At 60.8% G+C, this 25,254-nt stretch overlaps 2 protein-coding genes across 5 annotated transcripts in view; one reads left to right on the plus strand and one right to left on the minus strand.

The window, feature by feature from the left end:
• The first annotated feature begins 669 nt into the window (after positions 1-669).
• Positions 670-20,157, plus strand: Kdm8 (lysine demethylase 8). 3 transcript variants are annotated; one of them, XM_027948619.3, is made up of 8 exons: positions 713-875; positions 8,002-8,529; positions 9,928-10,097; positions 11,984-12,116; positions 14,692-14,736; positions 17,298-17,447; positions 18,111-18,203; positions 18,289-20,157. In XM_027948619.3, the coding sequence occupies exons 2-8, from the start codon at positions 8,023-8,025 to the stop codon at positions 18,451-18,453; spliced, it is 1,263 nt and encodes a 420-aa protein (XP_027804420.3). In that variant the 5' UTR covers positions 713-875; positions 8,002-8,022; the 3' UTR covers positions 18,454-20,157. The 3 variants fall into 3 exon arrangements, with proteins under 3 accessions (XP_027804422.3, XP_027804420.3, XP_027804421.3); XM_027948620.3 differs by having other exon boundaries at positions 9,931-10,097; XM_027948621.3 differs by lacking the exon at positions 18,111-18,203 and having other exon boundaries at positions 670-875.
• Positions 20,158-24,161: 4,004 nt separating this feature from the next.
• Nsmce1 (NSE1 homolog, SMC5-SMC6 complex component) overlaps positions 24,162-25,254 on the minus strand; it is a 29,054-nt gene continuing 27,961 nt past the window's right edge. For both annotated transcript variants that reach the window (XM_027948654.2, XM_071605774.1), the window contains exons 7-8: positions 24,765-24,885; positions 24,162-24,362 (exon numbers count right to left, since the gene is read on the minus strand). In XM_027948654.2, coding sequence (XP_027804455.1) covers positions 24,283-24,362; positions 24,765-24,885 — 201 coding nt within the window. In that variant the 3' untranslated portion in view covers positions 24,162-24,282. The remainder of the gene's footprint in view (positions 24,363-24,764; positions 24,886-25,254) is intronic.

Genomic DNA, 25,254 nt, shown 5'->3' on the forward strand with positions numbered 1-25,254 from the left:
GCGCCGCTCAATGGTGGGGTCATCCCCCGGGGACTCTGGATGTATGACCCTGGAATCAGTCCCCAGCTCCCAGTGAGCCTGACAGGTTATGGGGACGTGCTTCTGGGAGGCCCTGATGACAACAGCTCTCTGACCACATACACACCCCCTGACCACCTCCCAGCCTGTTCTCGGACAAGGTCTCCCTAATTTCCGAGGCTGGCTTTGAACTTGAACTCCTCCTGCCTCCGCCTCCGAAGCCCCTGGACGGCAGGACTGCGCCACCGTCCCGGCTGATTTGGACACTTCCGAGGTGTCCTGAGGCGGTGGCGGCTGCGCTGGCCTGGAGCCTCGGCTCCCCGTTGCTAGATAAGGCTCGGTAACCCACCTCTCGGGTGGGCAGCCGGCGTGGTGAAGGGTCCCCGTGCGGACCGGCCCCAACCCAGGGAGGGCCGCGCTCTGAGCCGCCTCTGCTCACAGGGAGCGCGCCCGAGGCCGAGCGGGGCTCAGGTCCCAGGCCATCTGCCGGGTCCTTCCCGCGGAACCGCCGCGGACGCAGCCTCATTGAGGGTCCAGATTCTAGCGCTATGGCCACTTTATTTCACCCAGCCTGTTTACTTTTCTATAAAATGGAGAATACTCCTCGTTGCGGGAGTCAGAGTAAACGGAGGGTGTGAACCCGGCGGTACGACGCCGCACCTCGGGCCCAAAGGCGCCCTCCCGCCTTCCGTAGGGAGGGCGGGGCCGCCGCATCCATCGCTCGGCGCTCTCCTAGGCAGTCGGTCGTGATCAGACGAGCAGTGAGCGATCGATAGTCCGTGTGCCGGCCTGACCACTGAGAGAGGGCCGCAGTGTCCCGACCAAAGAGGACAAGACATCGTTTACATGTGAGAGAGGTGAGTTTGAGCAATTGGGAAGCGCCGGCACCTCCGGCTTCTAAGAAATGGGGTCGGGAAAGACTGCGCAGGCGTCCAGATAAGGAACCGAAGGGGGGGAGAGGTACGGCATTACGCACGCGAAGCCTCTGGACGCAGCGCGTGCTTTCTGAGAACGCAGTTTAGCTTGCTCGTCCTGCTGTCCTGTGCTGCGGGAGGATTGGGGAAAAACCAAGGCATGCGCAGTGTGCGTCCCGTGGCAGTCTAATTGCACATGCGCCAGACCGACCTCGCGACTGCATTGTTGTGCGCCTGCGCTGTTCTTGAAGCGGTGTGGGTTGCTTTGGTGGAACGCCAGTGCGCCTGCGCGGCTGTTTGTTAGCGTCTATAGAAACGGGTCTTCGCGGTGCTGGGCGGTGGCTGTCCGCGTGGAGATAGGCCCACTGAAGACCCTGCGCTCGGCCCCGAGGACTAGCCACGAGCAGTGCAGCCGCGGGAAGGCGCTGGGGAGCGGGAGGCGGACGGTTGCTGTGGAGCCCGCCTGCAGCCCCGGGAGGAAAGACAACAGTCTGTCACTCGATAGGGTTAATCCAGCATCGTGTCGCCCTGCCCACTCAAGACCCAGCAAAGGGAGGCCCCTGCCCTCGAGTGTCAGGTAGCAAGGTCAAGGCAGGTGTTAGGGCCAGGACGACAACATGGCACACCCGAGACGTCTGCGTGGCCCTTAGAGAGCCGGAGGTGCCCCGTGCAGTGCAGACCTCCCTGCAGGGTGTCACAGAGCTCTTCCTGTGCGATGCTGCCTGGAACTGAAGAAGTTACCAAACTGACCGGCGCCTGGAAAGCCGGACGGAGGCTGGAGGGAGGCTGAGGCAGGAGGATCACAAGTTCAATGTGATCTGGAAGTCCCCCTTCGGAGGCTTCCTCATGGCCCGCGTGGTGCTGGCTATTGCATAAGGCCGGCCTGAGACCTCCGGAACCTTGGTGGGCTTCTCCCCGCACCCCCACCCAGGCCGTCTCACCAGCCTGCTTCAAGGCTGCTGGGGGCGGGGGTGCTCCAGAGCAGTGGGGTTTTAAAAATAATGGCCCCAGTGGTTTCCTAGAAGGCTGTGCCTTATAACCAACCGGAACTTGCTTTGACTGTGTTCCCGCAGCACCATGAACTCTGGATGGCGGGTTTAGGAAGCCGAGACCTGCCCTTGGCTCCTTGGTTTAGTACAAAGCCCCACTGTTTATAAAGCCAAGTAAAACCACTCAGGCTAGCTCACACAATCTTTATCTGACCCTCTTAACAAAAAGGTTTGTACGCCAACAAGCTTTTATTTAAGGCCTTTTAGGGGCTGAATTATTAAGTCTACTGAGAAAAATTGTTGATGCAGCCCGTACCTGACCTTTCCCTATTACATGTGGCACCTGCAGGCCAGTGTGCAAAGCCAGGACACAGGACCACTCAGGTTATTTCTATAACAGAAACCACCACTGCCAAAAAAAAAAAAAAAAAAAAAAACCGAAAGAGGTATTGAAGGCCACTACCTGTTAAGTTCTGGGAGACCGACTTGTTAAGCGAGGACATGGGACCACTGCTGCTTTTTCATAGGTTACATTCTTGGGTGATGGAGGTATCATTTTGCCTGGAGTAACCGCAGCTCTTTCCTTTTCCAGACACTTAAATGAATAACATCCTGGTTTAGATGATGAGTCTTACGTATAGTTAGTGTGCACCTGGCTGTTTATGCAACTCACAGTAAACCCTTTGATGTGAAGCTCTGGGAAGCCAGTCCGCACTGCCATTCTAAAAAGACTTCCACATCTTACACTTGTCTCCCTCCTAGGGAGGGCTGTTGGGTGACTATGACCTTTTCTAAAAGGATCTCACTGAGAAATTCCAGGAAGCCGATCCATGAGGCCAGCTCACCAGGCTACTCAGGCTGGTGCCTTCTGGAAAACGGCTTCAACCATCAAGAAATCTTTTTACCAGATCCACACATGGAGACTGCTCAAAGTTTGTCTCTAAAGCCTGCACAAAAGGCTGTTCAGAACTCTAGCTCCACTGAGCCTGGACTGCCCTGCCCTGCCCTATGGGGCCAGTCCAAGCAGCTGCCTGTGCAGAGCCTGTTTCTTGCAGCCCACATGGGAGACTCTCAGAGCCAACAAAAAAGTGTTGAACCCTATAGTCTAAGGCTCCTCCTTTTTTGGGGGGTGGTACCAGGGATTGAACTCAGGGCCACCCAGCCACTGAGCCACACCCCCAGCCCTATTTTGTATTTTATTTAGAGACAGGGTCTCACTGAGTTGCTTAGCACCTCACTTTTGCTGAGGCTGGCTTTGAACTTGTGATCCTCCTGCCTCAGCCTCCCGAGCTGCGGGGATCACAGATGTGTGCCACCTTGCCCGTCAGGCTCCTCCTCTTGTAAGGCCGTCCGCTAAGCTGACTGGAGCCAACACGAGGCTGCTTCCTGGAGACTCAATAGGTAAAATCAAATGGCACATTTCAGGTGTTTGATTATAAAGCAACCATGAAAGAGTGATTTGTAAAGTGAAGACAAAATCCGATGACACCTGGTCCTCAAGCCTCAATCTATAAGGAGGCTAGTTTTAAAAACAGGTCACAATGCCACTTTGGAAGAGTTCCACTGACCAGGCTTTGGCGCCTCTTGATGTGGCAACATGAGAGCTTGTGGGAAGGCCCTGGAAGCAGACTGGCAAGTCCAGCGTGTCACTTGACTGTGACCGTCTCCTCGTGCTGCCAACAGACAGCCCTGGCTGGGGGTCAAGGGTTCCGTCATCCGTGAGGCCTGTTGGGAGACCTCCAGGTAGCCACAGAGGTGCTCTGAAAGCCATTTTGACTCACCTGGCCTGGAGCTCTGGGCTAATGCCCAACAGGGCTGACCGCTGGCAGACACCACCTCTGCGACTCCACAAGACAAAGACTATCTTATTTGGTCCAGAGGAGACCTGTACGGCCAGCTCGGGACCCCTGTCCCAGAGGGCTGTTCGCGTGGTCTGCAAGCTCCTCCCAGAGGCCAAGGAGCACAGGACACCTGGGGAGGACCAGTGAGAAGACACACGGGCCCCTGGGAAGCTGGCTTTGTAAGGCCCATTGTGACCCTGTAAGGGGCCATTTCAGAATCCACCGTGACACCAGTATACACAGCCCGTAGTCTGCATCCAGGAGACTAGTCCTAGCCCATTGGAAGCCCTCCAGAGACCATTCACGGTGGCTCTGCAGAGCAGCTCACAGAGCTGCCAGGGACGTCCCCAGTGGGGCCGATTTTGTAGTCAGGCGGGGTCTCCTGGGGACCTTCTCACAGACGTGTAGGAGAAGCCGGGGGTGGGGCCTCTGGGATCTTGGGCCCAAGGTGAGGCTTGTGTGAGGCGCTCAGGCCGTGAGTCAGGAGGCCCTGGGGAGGCCAGCTGGTGGGTCCCCTTGTCATGCCAGGGGACGCCATATTGGAGGTTTGGGTGTGACTCTCCTCAAGAAAGCTGAATGGGACCAGCACTAGACCCCCAGGAACTTCCTAGGGGGCTGGCAGTAAGACCCATCCTGGTGGCTTGGCCAGGCCAGCGGGGCTCCCCAAGTCCCCCATCCAGCCACGCCAGCTAGAGGCCCATCCCCTGTGAGCCCAGGACGGCGACAGGCCCTGGTGCAGGTGCCCCGACGCTGACACCCCTGAGGCCGAGGGCTGCTGTGGGCCGTCACTGCCCCTCCTAGTCTTGGACCTCAGACCTCGCTGCCGCTCTGCGGGTGTCACCACAGGGCTGCGGGCTGTGCCACGGTGTCCACGCACTGCTGGCCGGGCAGCGCCATGTCGCTTCTTGCTGGCTTTAGTTCCCTCCTCAGCACGGTGACGGGGTGGGGACGTGAGCACGGCCTCTCCATCTCCCGCTGCACGGGGAGCAAGACCCGAGGGAAGGGCTCGGAGCCGGGGTGCGGGCCGCAGAACCCCAGCAACCTGACGCCACCTGTGACTGGGACAGGAGGAGGGACTGCAGAACACGGAGGCCTTGCGGTGAGGAGCGGGGTGCCCCGTGTGCAGCTGACCCCCGCGCCTCAGATTCCTCGACTCGGTTTCCTCATCCGCAAGGTCGCGGGTCCACGTGCCACCTGGGTGGAGTCTCTGCGGCCCCGGGTCCTTCTCCGCCTCAGCTGATCTGGGACGTGGGGACCATCATTCTCCTCAGGGCTTCAGCGAGTGCTCCGAGTCCCTGGCCTGTGTGTGTCATCAGCTGGGGTCACAGTGAGGGGGTCACGGTGAGGGCTGAACGAGGACATCTGCCGCACTCAGAACCCTGCCCGCGGCGGCTGCTCTCCTTGTCCCCGTCTGCTGCTGGCTGCACTAGTCACATGTGAGCTGAAGGGGGCCATGCCTTCCCGAGCTTCTGTGAGTGGCCCACGAGGCCCAGGCTGCTGCGGAGGATGTGGCTGGGCTGGGTGCAGCAGCGCCGTGGGCGAGCGTTCCCCTGGTGCACAAGGCCCTGGGTTCTGTCCCCAGCACCATAGGGGAAAAAAATGTCTCTGAAAGTCCACGTGTTGGAGACGTGGTCCCAGCGCAGCCGTGTGGAAGTGGGGACCTCTCATGGGGGCTGGCTCACAAAAGCTCTGCACTCGTGGACAGAGTGACCCACTCGTGGACTCTGGGGTTAACGGGTCAGGGAGGGAGCGGGCAGTCACCTCCAGAGCGGGTTTGCTACAAAAGCCAGTTGGCTGTGGCTGGTGGCCTTGTCCTACCCCCAGGTGGAGGAAGTCCCCAGTGGCAGGACAGCCCTCTGCAGGCTGTTCATTTTTTGCTCACCTGGACCTTCTAACCACCGAAGCCATGAGCTAAATGCACCCCTAGTTATAAATGTCCTGTCCTATGATCAGTCACCGCGACAGAACACGAAGACCAGGTGTCCCTGAAATCTGGACCAGCTCTGTCGCTGCACAGCAAGTCACAACTGGGTGGCCTGAAACAGCAACCATTGGGACTTCGGTGTGTGGGGGTCGGGAGTGTGGCATGGTCAGCGAGGTCCTCTGCACGGGGAGCGCTGGCAGAGCTACAGTCATGTGTCAGTCAAGGCCAGTTCCCACCCAAAGGCTCAACTGGACAGGGGTCCAGCTCCTAGTCTGTGCCGTTCCTGCAGGTCTGCTGGGCAGAGGCCTCAGCGCCTCACTGTTGACCATAGGTTCCCCCAGTTGTGGCCACCCAGGCGCCTCCAGCATGGCCTCTGTGTCATCAATGTGTGCAAGCCCAGTGGGCAGAGGGTCTGCTGACAGGGTGCCCCTCAGTCTCATGGAACCTCATCACGGAAGTGGTGCCCCCAGCTTCACCCAGTCCTGTTGGTTAACACGAGTCGTACTGTCCACGACTGCTGGGCAGATCACCACAAGCCTGGAGCTGCCAACAGCACAGATTCATCAGCTGTCACACCTGTGGGTTAGAAGTGTGCCGTGGGTCTCACTGGGCTAAAATCAAGGACTCAGCAGGACCTCCTTTCTGCAGGCCCCAGGGACAATCCATTTCTTTGATTTTCCCAGCATCTGAAAGTTGCTCACGTTCCTGTGGGGAGTGGCCTCTCCCTGTGTTCCCAGCCAGTGCTGCTAGGTACCCCTGTTAGAGACCCTGAGCATGTTTCCAAAATCACAGTTAAAGAAACCATTCCTTAAGGCCTCATGTATTAGGATGGCCTCATCCAAATAACCCAGAATAGTTGCCCCATCTCCAGGTCATTATTCTTAATCACCTACAGAGGCCTTCATGGGTTATAGGGAGTCGGGTGTGGACATCTGCAGGGGGCCATTTTCAGAAATAATAAGCCTGTATCAGGGCAGGGTTACTGTTGTAACAAGCATCACCAGCACCTTCGTGCCTAAACAAGTTTATTTTTTGCTCACGAACCATTCCAGCCTGTCTGTTCCTGGCTGGGTGGCCTTCCCAGGCTTCTTTTCTTAATGTGCCAACTTCCTGCCATCCTGTGGCTCTCTCAGGGAACTTCACTTGCAGCCAGAGGACAGGTAAAGTGTGTGGGATCCTGTGGGAGCTGTTTCTGGGCCAGACCTGGGAGCGGCATACATCCCTGCATTCATAGTCACCAGCACACAGCAGGTGACAACTAATTGCAGGTGAGCCTGGGAGACACAGCCTAACTCTGTGCCTGAAGAAGATGAAGGACTTTGCAGCATACAGGAGGGGTTGGCAAGCCACATCTAGCCCACCATCTGCTTTTGCAAATAAAGTTTTATTGGAACACAGTGATGCCTATCGGTTCATAAATGGTGTATGGCCATTTATATGCTGCTGTGGCAGAGGAGCAGCAACAGCACGTGGCACCCCTAGCCTAAAACATTCTGCAAAGAGCATCATGGCCCCTGTCACTTAGCTCAAATGAGATGAGGGATGCGTCTCATTCTGTTTTGTGTTGCTGTAACAGAATACCTGACACCAGGGAATGTATGAAGAAAAAAGTTTTCATTTGGCTCACTATGCTGGTGACTCTACGTCCAAACAACATGGTGCCAGCATCTGGTGAGGGTCCCTGGCTGCATCACAGCATGGTGGACAAGTGAAGGGGAAGCAGGTGCAGGAGGCCAAACGCAGGGGACCTCACTTAACAACCTGCCCCGTGGTGATGGGCCCACCTTGCAATGGGAGTCCCAGTGACCTTCTCACCTCCCACGGAGCCCCGCCTCTTAAAGGTCCACCACCTGAGCATCGCCACACAGGGACCACGCTGCCTGCAGGGGACCTCTGGGAGGTGGACTCATGCCAATCACGCACAGGAACTGAGGGAGGACTGCAGTCCCGGGGGGGTCTTGTGCTAGCGCCCAGGGGGCTCAAGGCCTGGCGGTGGAGGGGGCTAAGCAAGCGCGAGGGCAGTGGGGACCGGGGACCTGGAGAGCCCTGCAGTCCTCACAGGGGTCGTGGAGGTGGGCCTGAGGTGGGTGGGGGTTTGCCAGGTGTGGGGGGGCTGGGGATCCAGGCTCCGCAGCATCCACCCTCCCTGAGCGTGCACTTATGTAGTGCTGACTGCATACCAGGCCCTGGAAATCGCACACCTGGACGGGGGGCTGCAGAGCCATGGCTAGCAGAGAAGGCCGCTCTGAAGAGGGCCCCTGTGGGCTGCGGGCCAGGCCCCTCCTGGTCCCTAACGCTGGTTTTGTCCCTGTCAGGTGCTGATCTGACCCCGCTGGATGGCCCAGATGACAGAAGGCACCCAGAGTCACGGAGGCCCCGGGGTGGCAGCTGGCGCCCTCTGGGAAGCCCTCAGGGCTCTGCTGCCGGGCACTCAGGAGGAGCTGAGGCTGGAGCTCGGGGACGCGGTGGACAGGAGCGTCGTGCTGCTGCTGCGGCAGGCCACCGCGCACTTGTACGGGGACCGGCGGGCCGAGTGCCTGCAGGACAGCGAGGCGCTCCTGGACGTCGCCTGGGAGAGGCTCAACACGGGGCCCTGGCGGGACGTGCACAAGGACTGGCGGCGGGTCTACGCCTTCGGCTGCCTCCTGAAGGCCCTGTGCCTGTGCCGGGCGCCCCGCGAGGCCACCGCGGTCACTGAGGCCCTGCGGGTGTGCGACATGGGCCTGCTGATGGGGGCGGCCATCCTGGGGGACGCCCTCCTCAGGGCCGCCGCGGTCCTCCAGGCGCACCTCGGCTCTGGAAAGAGGCCCGCCCGCCCCAGCCCGGAGCCGCCCGGCGCCAAGGTACAGGGATGTCCACCCTGCCCCGCTCTCCCTGTCCGCTTCTGCCCCTGGGTGAGGCCCCCCACGGGGACCTGGGCGCCCCGACAGTAGCCTCTCGGCTGATGTGAACGAGCCCCTGGGTTTGTTTTGTCAAAAACCCTTTTTCCCATTTCTGCCAGAGCAGCGCCCTGTGGAGCCGGGGTGGGGACCCTGTGGTGGGAGAAGCAGCTGAGGGGGCCGAGGGGGGCTGGGCGACGTCCCCCAGGCCCAGCGCGGTTGAGTTTACGCAGCAGGCGTCAGAGCCCAGCCCCTCCCAGACCCCGGGCCACCTTGGATGAGCCAGGACGGCTCCGCTCTCAGCCTCCGTCCCCTCCTGGCTGTGACGGGGCAGTTAGGGTCCTGAGCCCCAGAAGGGAAAGGCCAGCTTGTCAGCCACCAGGAGGGGCCTCGTGGCTGTCCCTGTGGCCTGGACATTCCCCACGTGAGCAGGGTTTTACACCAGGTAAGTGAGTGGATGTCCTTGTCACACAGCCCAACGAAAAGGAGATCCCACTGGGAAGAGAGAGGGACCGTCCCTGTCACCCGCCAAGTTAGGTCAGCAGGGCGCGGGAGCCTGCTGGACACCAGGCAGGGGACACACTGCTGATGGCAGGACCGGAGCCGTGGAACCATGCGCCAGCAAGGGGTGACTCCACCTCTGGTTAAAGAGGAGAGAGACGCGGCCGGCACAGCAGCCGGGCAGCCGCAGGCTCCTCCTCAGCCGCAAGGCCACGCAGGTCCCAGTGTCCCTGAGGGTGCCAGGGGCCAAGGGCTGGGCATGGCACCTGGCCTCGAGACAGCAGGACAGGTGCACAGATCAGGAACCAGTATCTGTCCCCTGGATTCCGGGTGCAGCCCCCAGTCCACCATGTGTCCCACGCGAAGGTGGAGGTGACCTGGCCCAAGGTCGTCCTGCTGGGGGGGCGGTGTGTGGCTGAAGGAGCCGGGAGCCGCGTGTGCCCCAGCTGGCCTGGGCACTGTGACCTTGCCCAGCAGATGTGGACAGAGGCCCAGGGACCCAACACTCCTGTCAGGTCCCCAGGTGGGAGAGGCCAAGGAAAGCTGCGTGGCCACATGCTAGTGACCAGGTGCTGGTGACAGGGGACTCTTCATCATGCTGTCACCATGCGGTTCCCAGGGGTGGCTGTGAGGACGGGACACGGTGGTTAAGGTGGCGTCCACGTGGGCAGCACAGCCTGCGAGTCCACAGACGTTTGTCCTGAGATGCGAGGGGCCGGCGGCGCTGGGTCTCCTGGTGGCCACGGCGGCAGCAGCGATCAGGGCTGTGTGGCTGTGGTGTCACCGAGGCCACCTCAGCCGCTGCTACTGTGTGGGTTCCTGGCCGCCGCCTGAGCTGGTGCCTTGTGTTCTGACTTTGAGCAGAGAGCCAGGCGCCACCGCGTCCCCACTCCAGAGCTGGAGCCCGAGAGGGCCGTGCCCCGGCTGCGCCGCCCGTCCCTGCAGCACTTCCGGGAGCAGTTCTTGGTTCCCGAGAGGCCCGTGATCCTGGAAGGCGTGGCTGACCACTGGCCGTGCATGAAGAAGTGGAGGTGGGTGGTCACCGCGGATCACGAGGACTCCCCTCCCTCCCACCCAGTGTCCCCAGGCCTCCCTGAAATCCTCCGGCCACCCACAGGTCACCAGAGTCCCCACAGACACTCACTAGCAAGCCCCCGGGATGGACGACAGGAGGCTCGAGGGGCCGCCAGAGGCCGTGCCACGTCCCTGCCACAGCTCGCTCTGCCCTGAGCCGAGTTTCACAGGGTCCAGGTGGCGGTCTCCAGATAGGTCCACTCTGCCCCTGCAGGGTCCAGGAGTCCCGCAGCCTCCTCAGGGCCCCGAGGCCCAGCCCAGAATAGCCCAGAGACAGCCGCTCCCCAGACTCAGGCCGCTGGACAGTGACCGCGCCCTGGCTGGGCCTGCCCTGGGAAATGAGGTGGCACAGTGGGCCCTCATGGCCGCGGGTTCCGCTCCTCAGTGTCCACCAACCACGGGTCAGGACTGGACGCAGAGCTACCGTGTCGCCTCTGTTGATCACACACAGACTTATTTTCTTGTCACTGTTCCCTAAGCCAGGCAGTGGGACAACTACCCACAGCTTTTACACCACATGCCGTGTGTTGAGTAGTGAGGAAGTGACAGGTCTATGCTGGGTTGTTGTTTTTGTTTTGTTTTGTGCCAGGGATTGAACTCGGGGGCGCTTGACCACTGAGCCACACCCCAGCCCTGTTTTGTATTTTATTTAGAGACAGCATCTCACTCTCCCTTTTGCTGAGGCTGGCTTTGAACTTTCCATCCTCCTGCCTCAGCCTCCCAAGCTGCTGGGATTACACTGTTTTTGTTTTTTAAATAAGGAACTTGAGCATCACTGGATTTTTGGCATCTGCAGGGGACCTGGAACCAATCCCCTGTGGTGCACAGGTCCAACTGTGTAGCTCAAGGGAAGTGGACTGGGGCAGCTTTCCATCACTGTGACAGAACAGCTGAGAAAATCAACCTAAAGGAGAAAAAAAAATGTTTTTTATGGTTCCAGTCCGTGGTCACTTGTCTCTGTTGTTTCTGGGCCTGTGGGGAGGCAGGACATCGTGCAGGGGAGGCAGGACATCGTGCAGGGACACGTGGTGGAGCAGGAAGCAGAGCGAGCCAGCAGGGGGCTGGGGACAAAATACAAATGACCGCTTCCTCCGACCGCCCCTCCTGGCCTCCACCACCCCCAGCAGCCCATTAACACTGCGGATCCCCCCGGGGAATCACCCACTGATGAGGTCGTAGCCCTCAGAGTCCAGTCACCACGGCGTCCGTGGGGGCCAGGCCTTCAGTGCCCTGAGCTTTGAGGTCCAGTCAGCACAGTGGGCACTGAGGGAGTCCGGGGGGACACTGAGGCTGGCGAGGGGGGCGGGGCTGCCGGAGCCGTCGCACAGCAGGCCTCCTGGGTGCTGTCCCTCGGTCCCTGTGCCAGGACAGGCACGTGGCGTGTTGTGCCTGATCTCACTCCCTGTGGGTCAGGCACTGTTGTCACCTCCACCTTGCATGGGCACAGGGACTCAGAGAGGCTGGGCAAATTGCCAAAGGTCCCCTGGTCTGTCATGGTGAGGCCCGGACTCCACCTCAGGCCACCAGAGTTCAGAGCCAGGCACCTCACCCCCACCGCCACCTCATACTGCCCACCATTTGTTAGCTCAGTGACAAGATGAGCAGAGGGAGATTCAGAGGGACCACAACCCACAGGGGAGCGGAGCGGCCCAGCAGACCTGGCTCTGTGCATTTGCTGTGTGACCTTTGGCAAGTAACCTTGCCTCTCTGTGCCTGAGTAGTCTCTGCCTCATGAGGTTTTGTGGGAACTAAAGGAAACCACGGCTGAAGTTTGCTCTGTACCATGCCCAGCAGTCGGTAGTGATGGTGACAGTGACAAGGACAATGCTTGTGTCTCTGACAGTTTGGAGTACATCCAGGAGGTGGCTGGCTGCCGGACGGTGCCCGTGGAAGTTGGCTCCCGGTACACAGACGAGGAATGGTCCCAGAGGCTCATGACCGTTGGGGACTTCATCAGCAAGCACGTCGTGAGCGAGGTGTGCACGGCTGTCCCTGGGGTGCGGCGGTGGGAGGAGCGTCCCTGGGCTGTGGCGGGGCTTGGCCAGAGCAGGCCGGTGGGCTGCGGTGGCACCGGGGCCCCTCTTTCCAGGCCACCTTGTCCTGCTGGTGCCCTGGGGGTCATGCCCCCCCAGGCCCCCCCTCCCCTTCCAGAAGTCTCCCGCCCTGGGGACGCCCCTGCACATTGGTGTCCTTTCCCGTCTCCCTTCCCCCACCCCCGTGACCTCCAGTCGGCTCCCTGTCCCTGTGCATGCGTCCATTCTCTGCACTTCACACCAAGGGATGGCACAGCGCGTGGCCGCTGGGGTGGCCTCTGTCCCTCTCCCTCACTCCTCAAGGCCCTGGGCTGTGCCGTTCCCAGCCGTGGTCCCTGAGAGTGGCTGGGAATCCCATCGTGTGGCCACGTCGGGTTCGCCCTCCACCCGCTGGTGGGCTCCGGGCCGGGTCCCTTCCTCGTTGGCGGGCGGGTTCCTGGGGGTCGTCACTTCCACCCCCGTCGGTGGGTGCACTGGGAGGGGAGTCGAGGCTCACGCCGTGAATCCCACAGGTGACACTCGCACAGGGGCCAGTCAGGGTTCCCAGCCAGCTGTCCCCAGTTCCCACTGGAGATTCGTGGCAGTGAGGCCCGTGGGTGGCAGAGAGTGTGACTGTGGCCTCGTGTGGGCTGAGATCAGGGCCGAGACCCTTAGAGTGAGGGGACAGCTGTGGCCTGTGGGCCTCGGCCTGCATGGAGGGGCTGCGGGGCTGTGCTTCACGTGCCACCAGCCCCCGTCCCCAGCAGCCCGGGCCCAGCCTCTGCCTCTGGAGCAGACTGGATCGTGGATCCTCTCAGAGAAGCCTGCAGACCTGTGGTCGCATGGCCCCCTCCCCGCTGTCCATCTCAGCTGCTCACTGTGAACTCCTGGGGGACCCCAGGGCCCCTCCTCGGTGCCCTTCCTGCCCCATCTTCTCAACCGGGGCCCCAGCCTCATCTGCGGGCACTTGGGGACTCGGCCGCCTTGGCAGCCCGCCTCCTGCTCTCCCTGAGGCCTGGGAGGCAGCATGGGCTAGAGAAGCCCCGTGACACCGGGCACCTGGGTTTCAGGGTCAGCCTGGCCGGGAAGGCCGTGGCTAGGCCCAGGGCAGAGGCAGCACCAGCGCGGGGTTAGACAGGCTGTCCCTCGCTGGCCTGGGCCTCGGCAGTGTCCTGGGCCTCGCCTGTCCTCGGGGCCCGACTTTGGGAAGCTCAGCTTTAGTGTGGTGGGTGACTCAGGGCTGCGGGTGACGATGCCTGTGTCCCCGTGGGGATTAGAGCTCAGTGCTCGGCACCGTGTGGCCAGCATTCACCCGGTGTCCTCCCGACCCGCTGTCCAGGATGGAGATGGCGTCAGGGCTGCTGTGTGTGCTCAGCCTGGGGTCTGGCTTGTTGTAGGGCTCGGTGGTGTTTGTGGAGAGGACGGAAGGACGGAGGCTCTGGGGGCCTCCTGAAGAGGGGCCCCCCTGCTCCGTCACTGCCCGGCCTCAGCTCCCCAGCACCCACTGGCTCCACTCTGCCTGCAGGGGGGTGAGAGGTGCCCTGAGTCCCGTCCCTCCCCTGTTGTGGGACCCCTGAAGAGCTTGGCATCTGAGCAGAACCCCGAGCCCTGGGGGCCCGGGCTGCGAAGGCCTCATCTCCAGCTCATTGGCAAAATTGTCACAGCGTGATGACCCCCAGCGTGGGCCGACTGTCGGGCGACAGGAGCAGGAAGAGTCTAACTTGGGGAAAGAACCTGGCGGAAGTGTGGAGATTTAAATGCACGCACGCGTGCCTAACGGTGCTTTTGGAAGCGCACGTCCCATGAACATGAGCACAGTGTTTGGGGGCTGTTAGTCGAACTGCTATAGCAAAACACCCTGGATGTCCCCGAACGGGCAAACAGTTGAATGCATGCCCTCAAATCCTGTTTATAAAACATCGTGGAGTCTTTAAGAGAAGGAGCCGTTGCCTGCGTGTTGACCTGGGAGAGATTCACGTGGGGTCCAGGTTCTCATCAGTGGGCCAAAAAAATGTAAAAAGGAAACGTCAAGGTCGGGAGGCTGGGGCAGGAGGACGGAGAATTCAAAGCCAGCCTCAGCAATTTAGCGAGTCACTAAGCAACCCATTGAGACCCTGTCTCTAAATAAAACACACAGTAGGACTGGGGACGTGGCTCTGTGGTCTAATGCCCCAGTGTTTCCTGAGTGTCGGGTTCCACCCAGCAAGGTAGAGAAGGTTCAGAGGTGGGTGGTGGCCCTGGCTGTGCAGCGAGGTAGGTGTGCTTAACACCAGGACCGTGTGCCTTAAAGGGATTAAAATACAAATTATGTGTATTTATCAGTTTTTTAAAATGATTTTTTAAACGGAAAAACAAAAATCCTTGTATCCATGGTGGCCTCCATTTTCCCACCAGCAGCCGCCCTGGGGACCAGGTGCTCAGATGGGGCGGAGCCTCGTGGGGAGGGGAGGGGCCTCGTGGGGGCGGGGCCTGGGGCAGCCTCCAGAAGAAGCCCCAGGCTCATGCTAACAGCGCTTTCTCTTGCTCCATGTCTGTCCAGGCCAGTGACATCGGGTACCTTGCGCAGCACCAGCTCTTTGACCAGGTGAGTGAGGCTGGGCCCCTGTCCTTCACCCTCTCCCCATCCCCCAGGGAAGCCTGCTGGCTCACTGCTGCCCACTAGTGCGGGTTCTTGCCCCTCCTCACCAGGGCCAGCAGGAGGCAGGTGAGGCTGCAGGCCTGAGTCCCAGGACCCCCAGTGAGGAGGGGCTCCAGCCTGCAGCAAGGGGAGAGGGAAGCCACTGGCAGTCCCCGGGGGTGGGACACTGTCAGAAGTCCAGGTGCGGCCAGAGCCGAGGAACATGTCCCAAAGGACCAGCGAGGCCTCAAGGCCATGGGACCTGAGCCCCCCAAGAGGGGGAGAGTTGCCGCCTTCATCCGCCCCCACCTGGCCTGCTGCTTCTGGGTCCAGCCCTGGCAGGCCAGATAGATAGACCCTGAGCGCAGACTTGCTGAAGACCAGAGAGGGCAGGACGGTCCCAGTGACAGGTGCCCCCCATATGGGGGCAGCGGGGCCCAGCGCCAGCAGTAGCAGGTGTCTGACAGTTCAGCAGCGGAGGCCCGGGGCAGGCAGAGTGGCGCAGACTGTTCTGGAACCTCTTGGCTTCCGTGCTGCTCAGCAGCTCCCCCCAGGTTCCTGCCCCAGGACCTTGCACTGGTTTCCTCGCAGGGACTGGTTTCTAGGCTTGGCCACCTCTGCAGGCCTGTCTCCAACTGCTTGTCACATCATGAAATCTTTGTTCTCTTGGGGTCTTTGGTCAGTGATTCGGATTGCAGGATCGGTTCAACCAATCACCTCTCAGAAATCCTGATGATGTCATCAGGAACCAATCAGAGTTCTGCTGAGTGTCCCACAGGGCCAGGGCTGGTGCCACCCCAGCCAGAAGCAGCAGTGTGATGTGACGGGGAGCCTGAGGTTACTGGAGGCATTTGAGAATCCTGCAAATGGCCCGAGACCCCCCTGTGGCACTGGGGGGCCTCAGTGCAAGAATCTGTGTCTTAGCTCAAAGCATGGGACACCACTACTCCAGGTCTCTACGCTGGCCCCGGGAGATGGGCTCTCACAGGACAGAAGGGCAGCGTCTGGGCCCAGCTCCCTGCAGGGGGACATTCCTGCCTTCCCAGGTGCTGCTGGCCAAGTGGCAGGTGACGCCCCTGCTTCATTCCTCTCAAGCGGGAAAAATACCAGCAGCTCCAACGGGGTCTGGGGTCGGAGCCTCCAGGGACGGCTGGCCTCTCCCTTGGGCCCTGCCCTGAGCTGGCCCAGTGCCTGCTGAGGGCTGGTCAGGCTGCGGTTGCCTCTGAGCGAGTGGCTTTTCACTCTGAGGCCCTGGGCCGGCGAGGCGACCCTGAGTGCTGGCGACAGTCCTGTGGGGCTCTGGGAAGTCCACCCGATGGTGCTGTGCTCACCCCAGGCCCCTTTCCCCGGAGGCCAGGCCTCGGCTAGGGGCGCCTCGCTGTCCCAGAGGGCGCAGGGGCTGTGGGGGGGGGCTCACGAGGAAGCGCCACAGGGACAGCTTGTGGCCTTGGCCAGCTCTGCCAGGGACGTGTTCAGCACTGCCTGTCCTGGGGCCACCAGGCAAGTGCACTGACAGTGTGGCCCCGTGCACCTGGAAGCCCTCCTATCACGGGCTCCTCCATGTCCCACTGGCCACGAGGGGCCGGGCACCAAGCCACTCCCACTGGTCAGATGCAGACGCTCTTTAGCCCTGATCACGAGCCTGTCGCCGTCACACAGGTTTACCACTCCTTCCACTCCGTGCCCACACGCCAGACGCCACGTCCCGCCACGGCTGGGTTATCATGCTTTCAATCTTTCTTATTTGATTAACGGGGAACGATGACTCATTCTTGGTTTCACTTGGATTTATTTGCTGAGACGGAAGCCCTCTGTCATATTTGTGTCCATCTGCTTCTGTCTTTTGATTTATTTGTGTGACATATGTACTGAGGTCTTCGTGTCTTCTGCACTGTGTCCTGACCTCCCACCTCAGCCAGCAGGGAGGGGCTCTGGCGTTTCAGTCTTTAGAGCCGTTAATTTATAAAATGTAACATAGGGTTTTTGTTTGTTTGAGGCACTTTACTAATGAGCTACATCCCCAGCCCTTTTTATTTTAAGAAAGGGTCTCACCAAGTTGCTGAGGCTGGCCTTAAATTTGTAATCCTCCTGCCTCAGCCTCCTGAATAGCTGAGATTACAGGCAGGCACCACCGCACCTAGCCAATAGGGATTTGTTTACCAGTAGTGAATTTTAGGAAATCCTCTCTGGATTTCCTAAAACTATTTTCTTTTTGTTTTCCTTTTTTTTTTTTTTAACTTTAATGCTAGAGTATGAAAGCTGTTGTGTGTTTTTTGGTTTTAGTATAAAGCATTAATATCAGGTTTTTAAAAGAGAAATAAATAAGAAATCCGTAGACATGGCAAAAGATATGAAAATAAGACTACAACTATTATCTGCTGATTACATATTTGTTTTTTCATTGTTTTTAAATTCTTTTCCATTAAAATATGGCCCTAGCTAGGAGTGGCGTGTGCCCACCTGTCAGGCACTTCCGGCAGCAGGTGCCGGCCTGTCCTCGACCCCCCATCTCTCTCTGACACCCGCAGATCCCGGAGCTGAAACAGGACATCGGCATCCCTGATTACTGCTGCCTGGGCGACGGGGAGGAGGACGAGATCACCATCAATGCCTGGTTCGGTCCCCAAGGAACCGTGTCCCCACTGCACCAGGACCCGCAGCAAAACTTCCTGGTGCAGGTAGGAGCTGCCACCAGACCAGTGGCTCTGCCTCCTGCTGGCCCAGGCACAGGGCTGACCTCAGGGTCCACCTTCAAACTCCAGCTCCTCAAAGAGATGCAGGGACCCTGAAAGGGAGGAGAGCCCAGGCCTGAGGAGGGTCCCCTCCAGGGAGGACAGTCTCCACCTGGGGCCCTGGCGGAGGGGCTGGTCCTGGGAGGTCCCGCAAGGGGAGGGGCACACGGTGCTGCCCAGGAAGCCCCCCTGGCTCTGACGGGCTGAATGAGTGGGAAGGTCGGCATTGCCCGGGGAAGGTGGACAGCCCGCCTAGCAGCCACCAGTGCCATCCCCAGGCAGGTGGCTTTGTGACCCTGGGCTGTTGGTTTAATCTCTCAGTGCTTCATTTTCCTCACCTGGAAATCGGGGGTGCCGATGAACCCCCGAGGCCTGTGTGGGCTAGCCAAGGTGACGCGCTGTGAGCAGCAGCCAGGCTTGAGCCACAGCCACGAGCTGCCCCCCACCGTGTGCTCCGAGGACAACAGCTCTTGGCCTCTGGGCACCTAAGCAGGTGCGGGTCAGGAGGGGCAGTGCAGGCCCAAGGAGCAGTGCGGGGAGGGTCAGGGAGACAGGGACCAAGGGGCCTGCAGCGCGGTGAGGCCACTTAGCAGCCCCGGGCCTTTCCAGGTGATGGGGAGGAAGTACATCCGGCTCTACTCCCCACGGGACTCGGCAGCTTTGTACCCACACGAAACGCACCTTCTTCACAACACCAGCCAGGTGGGCGCGCGGGCACCGGGGTGATGTGGCGGTCCCTGCTGCCGTCCCCAGACTCCAGCAAAATGACATCTTTTGCTTTCTTCAGGTGGACGTGGAGGATCCCGACCTGGAGAAGTTCCCCCGGTTTGCCAAGGCGCCCTTCCTGGCCTGCACCCTGTCCCCTGGAGAGATGCTCTTCATCCCCGCCAAACACTGGCACTACGTGCGGGCCCTGGACCTGAGCTTCTCCGTCAGCTTCTGGTGGTCGTAGCCAGGAGCCACTCGGCGTCCGCTGACCGCTCGCTCGCTCCTGGGCCTGGGCCTGGTGTGGTTCCAGCCCCGGGCTCTGGACGAGCAGAGCTGTGCCCCGGGCCCATTGTGGCACGGGAGGCGAGAGGAGCCCAGGAGGACATTCTGGACTGTCCACCCACATGGAGCTGCCGCGTCAGAAAGCTGGACACGTCTGGGAAAGGGCAGGCGGTGTGTCCAGTGGAAAGCGTGGGGGTGAGCGCAGCTGCAGGGTCCCAGCCGGCCCACTGCTGCACCTCCATGGTGGCCAAGACGCCTGGCCCTGGTGCCCGCCCCTCTAGAACACAGAGCGGTGGTGGCCTCTTCCAGAGGCCGCAGAGGCTCACGCAGTGGCCAGAGCTCCTGGCACTCATCTCAGCTGTGATGTGGACTTCATCATGGCCAGGCCCGGGGAGCACCACAGCCTGCAGGCTCTGGAGAGGTGGGTGAGGCCCTGGGTACAGGGGAGGGTCCTTGTCACCTGCATAGCAGCCTAAACCCAGTGGCAGACTTCTGTCCTCCTTACTGAAGCACAGACTGCTGCCAGTGTCGGTGCTAGGTGGCGGATTTTCCTGAGCACACACCCAGGACAGGTGCCCAGGGAAGGACCAGGGCTGCACCCCTAGGAGAACCTGCTCTCCCTCGGGCCTTCAGGTCAGCAGAGCCGGGCCTCCCGCCTGTGTGGGCCGCCAACTTCCCGCCTCCTACTGCAGACAGGAGAAGGGCAGAGGGTGGGCGTCGTGCAGCAGGGTCTGGACCTGGACAGCATCCATCCACCAGGTGACCATGAGGTGGAGGATCCGCTCCAAACCAATCATAAGAGGAAACTTAAAAACCAAGGAACCTTTATGTAAAACATCTCATTCCTTCAACTAAAAACCTCCAGGTGTTATGCCAACATGTTAATCATATTCAGTTTGGGGTGGCAATATGTGGGGGGTGTTAAAACAAATACAGGGCTGGTTGTGACTGAGTGGTGGAGCACATGCCTAGCACGTGTGAGGCACTGGGGTAAATAAAGGTCCATACATCTAAAAAAGTATTTTGCAAAAATACAACTAATGCTCAGACGTGCAAATTAGACTAAATCAGCACCTCGCGCTCAGTGCTGGGAGGGACAGCGCCCGTGGTGGGCCTTAGCAGGAGGTCAGCAAAAGCAAGCGGCTCCGACACTCAGGCCCACCGTGGGCGGCCCGCCCCACGCTGGGAACCCGCCCTGAGGAAGCAGCAGGAGGATGGAGGTGTACGGCCTGCGGTGGCGTGAGAGACGTGACATCATGGGGTAGAGTGGCCTTCAGGGAAGGAGTGTTGTTCACCCCTGGAACCTAGGACGGTTTTTCTTTTTAATTTTGTTGGTCTTTTTTTTTTCATTTTTGGGTTTTTTTTTTTTTGTTGTTCTGAACAGTTAGAATTGTTAAGGCCATGGAGAGGGGCTGTCCTGTTAAGTGAAATGCATGTTCTTCATTTTTAGCTAGTGACCTCACGTGCATACCTGTCTAGGTGTGCGTCTGTGGGCATGACAGTGTGACTGTGTGCGTGTGCGCATGTGCGCGTGTCCCAAGGGAAAGGCTCCAGGTGAACTGTGGGCACGTCGGGGCCGGCAGGAAGACTATGGGCGTTTACTTTTTATAACATTTCTCAGTGAATCAGTTTTTTTCAATAATATAAATAAACAAGAAAAATATAATTATATTTTAAAAATCATTTGTTCAACCAAATTCCTGTGTGGGCAGGGTGGGCAGCAGAGGAGGCCCCGGGAGGGAAAAGCGGGAGCCCGTCCCTGCCACCAGGGGGCGCGTGGCGTGGGAGCCCTGCATGTCTGTGGCCCCCAGTGCTGGGTGGGGAGCCACAGGAGAGCCCCACAGAGGGAGGAAGGCGGGAAGCAGGGCCAGGGCAGGGAGCATGGATGGAACGATGGGTGGGTCAGGGCCACCGAGCCCAGGACAGGGTGAGGGACGCGGCTGGAGGCCGGGGGCTGTAATCCCAGCGACTCGGGAGGCTGAGGCAGGAGGATCAGGAGTCGGGGCCAGCCTGGGCAAATTAGCAAGATCCTGTCTCAGAATAAAGAGGGCTGGGATGCGGCTCTGTGGGAAAGCGCAGTGTCCCCAGGACTGAAAAATAAACACAAAAGCAATTAAAGATCCAGTAAGTGTAGATGGCGAGGCCGGGCGGGCGCCAGGGTGTCTGGAACCCATCTGGTCGGGATGGAACCCAACTGGAACTGGTTTAGGCAAAAACAAAGAAAAATGGTCCAAATGGACCAGCAGGGCGGCTGGGAACAGGCCTGGCGCAAGGCCTCCACCCGCCCTGCTTCCGGCTTCCCCCTCCCGGGCTCTCTCCTCGGTGCCATTCTTCCCTTTCGCCGGGGAGGGTGGCCCTAGCAGGGTGGACACCCTGACCCTTATGCACTGAGACGCCAGGCTCAGCAGCTGGTCCTGCTAACCAGGAGACCCAGGGAAGAAGCTGGTGGCCAGGCCCGGGACCCACCCCAGCCTGGCACAACCCCGAGCCACAGGGATGTCCACTGACTGGTTGGCCCAGCTCGCAGGCCACTGGTGGCCACTAGGAGAAATGGGAAACTGGACAGTGAGGGTCAAGGGACCTGAACTTTGTCAGCAGGTCCTGGGGCCCCAGAGTTCTGAGCAGAGGCCATCAGAATATGCATTTTAGAACCCGGAAATGAGTATGCTGAGGCCTCCGAGGCCATGAGAACCGCGAGGGGGTCCACAGGCGGGGCAGGCAGAGTGGGTGTGGGGGAGGGGAGGCATGCGACCTGACCTCAGGTGACACTGGCACAGCTCTGATCAGCTGCTCCCAAGGAGACTCTTCGTCCCCTACCTGGGACTTAGGAAGTTCTTTACGTTTTCGTATGAAATTTACACCGAACGTGGCCACTAAAGGTGGTGAGGTATGAGGCAGGAAAGCCACCATTTCCAGGGACAGCGGTTGCTTGGCAGCAGCAGCGTGGCCACCTGGCTCCCCCTCCTAGCCGAGGAACACAGGCCTGGACTCCAGCTCCCACCAGTGGCCCAAACTGCGGCGTCCCCTATTGCGGTGGGCAGGCCTGTGGCTGTCCCGAGCCCCTGCTAGGACGAGCAGCCTGTAATAGTGGGACTCAAAGTCGGGCACCGGAGCCAAGTCGATGCCGCAGGTGGGGGCTGCCGAGGCAGATGTGCGGGGACAGCAGATGGCAGGCTGGGAGAGGAAGCCCTGCCCGGGGCAGAGGTCGCAGGGTGGCTGGAGTCACGCAGGGCGGGCTTCAGCTCTGAGGAACAGGGCCTCAGGCTGGCCGGGAAGCAGAGTGCCAGGGGGCATTCAGAGACGGGAGGCACAGGGACTGGCCTCCCACCGTCACCCATCCCGGTGGCCTGCCCAGGACCACACTGACACAGCGACAAGTGAGTGGAGGTTTTGCCCACCACAGGGACAGTGGCCACGGAGATCAAGAGTGTCGGTGGTAAGGTCCACGAAGACCTCAGAGCAGAGGGCAGCGGAGAACACGGCACAAGGCGGGCACTGGGGGACAGGTTCACTGGTGGCTGACAGGGAGCAGGAAGCGGCTGGAGTGGGCAGAGACCCAGGCCTCCGGGCGCAGCAGGGAGCCACGGTGGGGAAGGAAAGCCCAGCCCCGGTGCCGGTGCCAGTGATGGGAGGGGCTGGGAAGGCCCAGCGGGGAAGTGCCAGTGCCAAGCTGGCGCCACAGCCTGATCGTGCGGCACCTCACAAAGGCCCGGAGGGGGAGGCTGGGGACCAGGAGAGCCGTGAGTCACTCTGGTCCCGTCCATGACTCCCGGAGTGAGTCAGGGCGCCAGGGGAGCAGAGGGCAGCGAAGGACGGGGCGGGGCCTGGGACGCCAGCCGAGGAGCTGGGAGTCACTGAGGGCTTGGCCAGGGAGTGCCACGTGGATGCGGATGGGCACATTGGCAGGTATGCGTCATGGGGGTATGCATCATGCAGGCAGGGTACCAGAGGGCCAGCGAACCAGGCGGCCAGTGACCCAGGCCAAGGTGCTCGAGACCCTTGACGCAGGAATGTGACCACTGGAACCGCGTGACCAAACTCCTGCCAATGCATGTTGGGTGCTGTCCCCGGCCTCTGCGGCAGGGCTGTGACCCCCTGGCTGGGGCCCCCTCCCCCAGGGGCCAGGCCAAGGCCTTTCTCTCTAGACCAGCCTCCTGTCTCCCCCAGCCCCTCCCCTTGCTAGTTAAGTGGCCCAGTGGTGTCGTGGCCCTGCCCTGCTGCCTGAGGCACCACCAAGCCCGGCTCCCTTTTGACAGGGAGGGGACACAGGGCCCAGGAGACAGAACTTGGCGCTTGAAGGGCGAGCCTCTCACGCCACATGTCATTTGCCCACCGCGTCCCAGGTGCCTGCTCTGTGGAGGGAGAAGGCGGAGCTTCCCTCTGCCTTGGGGAGGCCACCTGTACACCGCGTCCTCGTCCTCTCCCCTGGTCTGGCAGAGCACCTGGCGTTGGCTGAGGGAGCCCCTCCCACTCTGCCCCAGGCTTGGCAGGACGCCCTCCCATGGCCCAAGGGTGAGCCTGGATTTTCCCACGCCCATGGCTGGAACTCATCCCAGCTGAGCAGTGTCCACACGGGAGCCAGGACATGTGCAGAGGAGCAGAGCCACTGAATGGGACCCTCCCTCCCACTCCTGGCACCTGGGCACTGAGGTGGGAGGGCAGAGCACGGCGCGCAGAAGTGGCTGTGTTCTGCTCTGGGAGAGCACCTTGCAGGCCCTCAGCACGAGGCCAGCTCACAGAGCAGAGGTAGAAATAAGGTGCCAGGTGAGGCCCCTAGGCCACCAGAGTGAGGCCACAGATCACGCCTCCCCTGAAGGGCTGCTGTGGCCAAGCCCTTCCTAGTTGGAGCCGGTCTGAGGGGTCCTGGCCTGCTGGGGTAGAAAAGAGGCAGGTGGACAGGAAGTCACAGCAGCGTGGCCAGTGTGGTGACCAAGGAAATGCAGGGAAGGGGACAAAGCATCAAGGTGGTGAGGAGAACTGAGACCCAAGGGTGGAGGGCAAGGAGGAGAGCAGACGGGCCACCCAGAAGGCGGGAGGCACACCCCAACCAGCAGGCAGGGGACAGGCACCGGGAGGAAGGTGCAGAGGCCACTTTGGAGCCTCCAGTTGCCCTCCTGTCATTCGGGGAGACCACGCTGGTCTGGCGCAGGGGACAGGAGCACAGGCCCCAGCACAGCCGGGTGGGGAGAGCAGCTGCTGAGGTGGGGCGAGGGGCCGGGATCTGGCCTGGGGGCAGGATGGGGCAATGACCGGACGCAGGAGGGGGCCGACTCAGAGCGCAGGATGGGCAGACTGCCAGTCACCAAGAGGGGACAAAGGAGCCCCAGGGGAAGAGCGAGTCCAGCCAGGCCGCAGGCCTCGCACCCCAGGTCAGAGGAGGGTCCAAACTGAGGAGCAGGGACGCCAAGACTCAAGTGCAGACCAGGGGCTGGCCAGTCCTGCGGGGGTGATTGGCCAAAGCCGGGGGCTGAAGGCAAAGCCACCCCAAGCAAGGACAGAGCTGCCGGGCAGGGGTGGCCCTGGACAGTGCGCCACCAGGCGGGGCAGCCGGCCATCCTCACCAGCTGGAATGCAAACCCAGGGCTCGGAGTCAGGTGAGCTCTGAGAGAGGACAGGCCAGGACGCAGGACCCACGCACCGAGGCCGAGCCGCAGGCAAGGCGGCAGCAACTCCTGGGAACAATTTTATTCCAAACCTGTCACCAACGAACATAAAAAACAGAGAAGCCAGGGAAACGCTGATGCCCTCCATGGACCCGGGCCTCGAAGGGACCTCCAGCAGGACGTGCCAGCTAATGCTGCCTGGACCTCAGGGACTTTTTGTTGGACTTGGAGACGCCAGCTTCCCTCTCCTTCTCAGGGCTGAAGACCTCTGTGCACAGAAAAGACCAGAAGGCACAGTGAACGGCAGCGCTGGCCGCGGTCACCACCAGCGGCGACCATGCTGTGCTTCCCACGCCAAGGACGCCGCCTGTTTCTCCAAAGCACTTCCCTGCGTCCCTCCCCCTGCCCAGGGGCAGGCTGGCATTAGCCCCGTTCACAGAGCAACCACCTCGGGGAGCTGCAGACACTGCTGTCACATCCCTGCCTGAGGTGGCTGCAGGCAGCAGGCCTGGCCCAGAGACACTTGTGCCCAGGGGCCTCACCTGCTGCCTCTGCCCACTGCTCACCCTGCCCTGCACACGCCCTCCCAGGGTTCCCCCGGTGCCAGGCCTACAGCGCCAGGTCAGCCCTGCCCGCCCAGCCCTCCATACGGGCCCTGCGGGCTGCAAACCTGGAATCTCATGGGGCCAGTAGTCATTACAGTGGGGACAGTGCGGTTCAGAGATCGACTGGAAATACTTGGCCACGCAAGGCAGGTGCATCCTGATGCCGCAGGTCTCACAGCTCTGACCCTGCAACAGAAGGCCAGCTCCATGGAGCCCAGGCCCCCAGACCTCCAGTCTCACCAACCTCAGGAGGCTGCGCGCGAACGGCCAGCAGGCTGTCCAGTCTGAGCGTCCAGGCCCCAAAAGAATACTGAAAATAACCCCCAGTCCTCGCCGGGGTTCCACTGGGAACTCTGAGCACATACACCCAGGCAGAGGGGCTGAGGTCCCTGCAGGCCACCTGCGGCACTCGGGCTTCCTGCTCACAGATCCCGCAGGGGAGCCTGTCCCCTCAGCTCTGCAAATTGGCGATGTGCGTCCGCAGCCAAAACACAAGAATGCTCTGTCCCAGAGACGACACTGAAGGAGTCAGAGCTCTGGCAGTGTCCCCAGGGC

The sequence above is a fragment of the Marmota flaviventris genome, chromosome 19 (genome assembly GCF_047511675.1).
Source record: "Marmota flaviventris isolate mMarFla1 chromosome 19, mMarFla1.hap1, whole genome shotgun sequence".
In the NCBI taxonomy this organism is placed as follows: domain Eukaryota; kingdom Metazoa; phylum Chordata; class Mammalia; order Rodentia; family Sciuridae; genus Marmota; species Marmota flaviventris.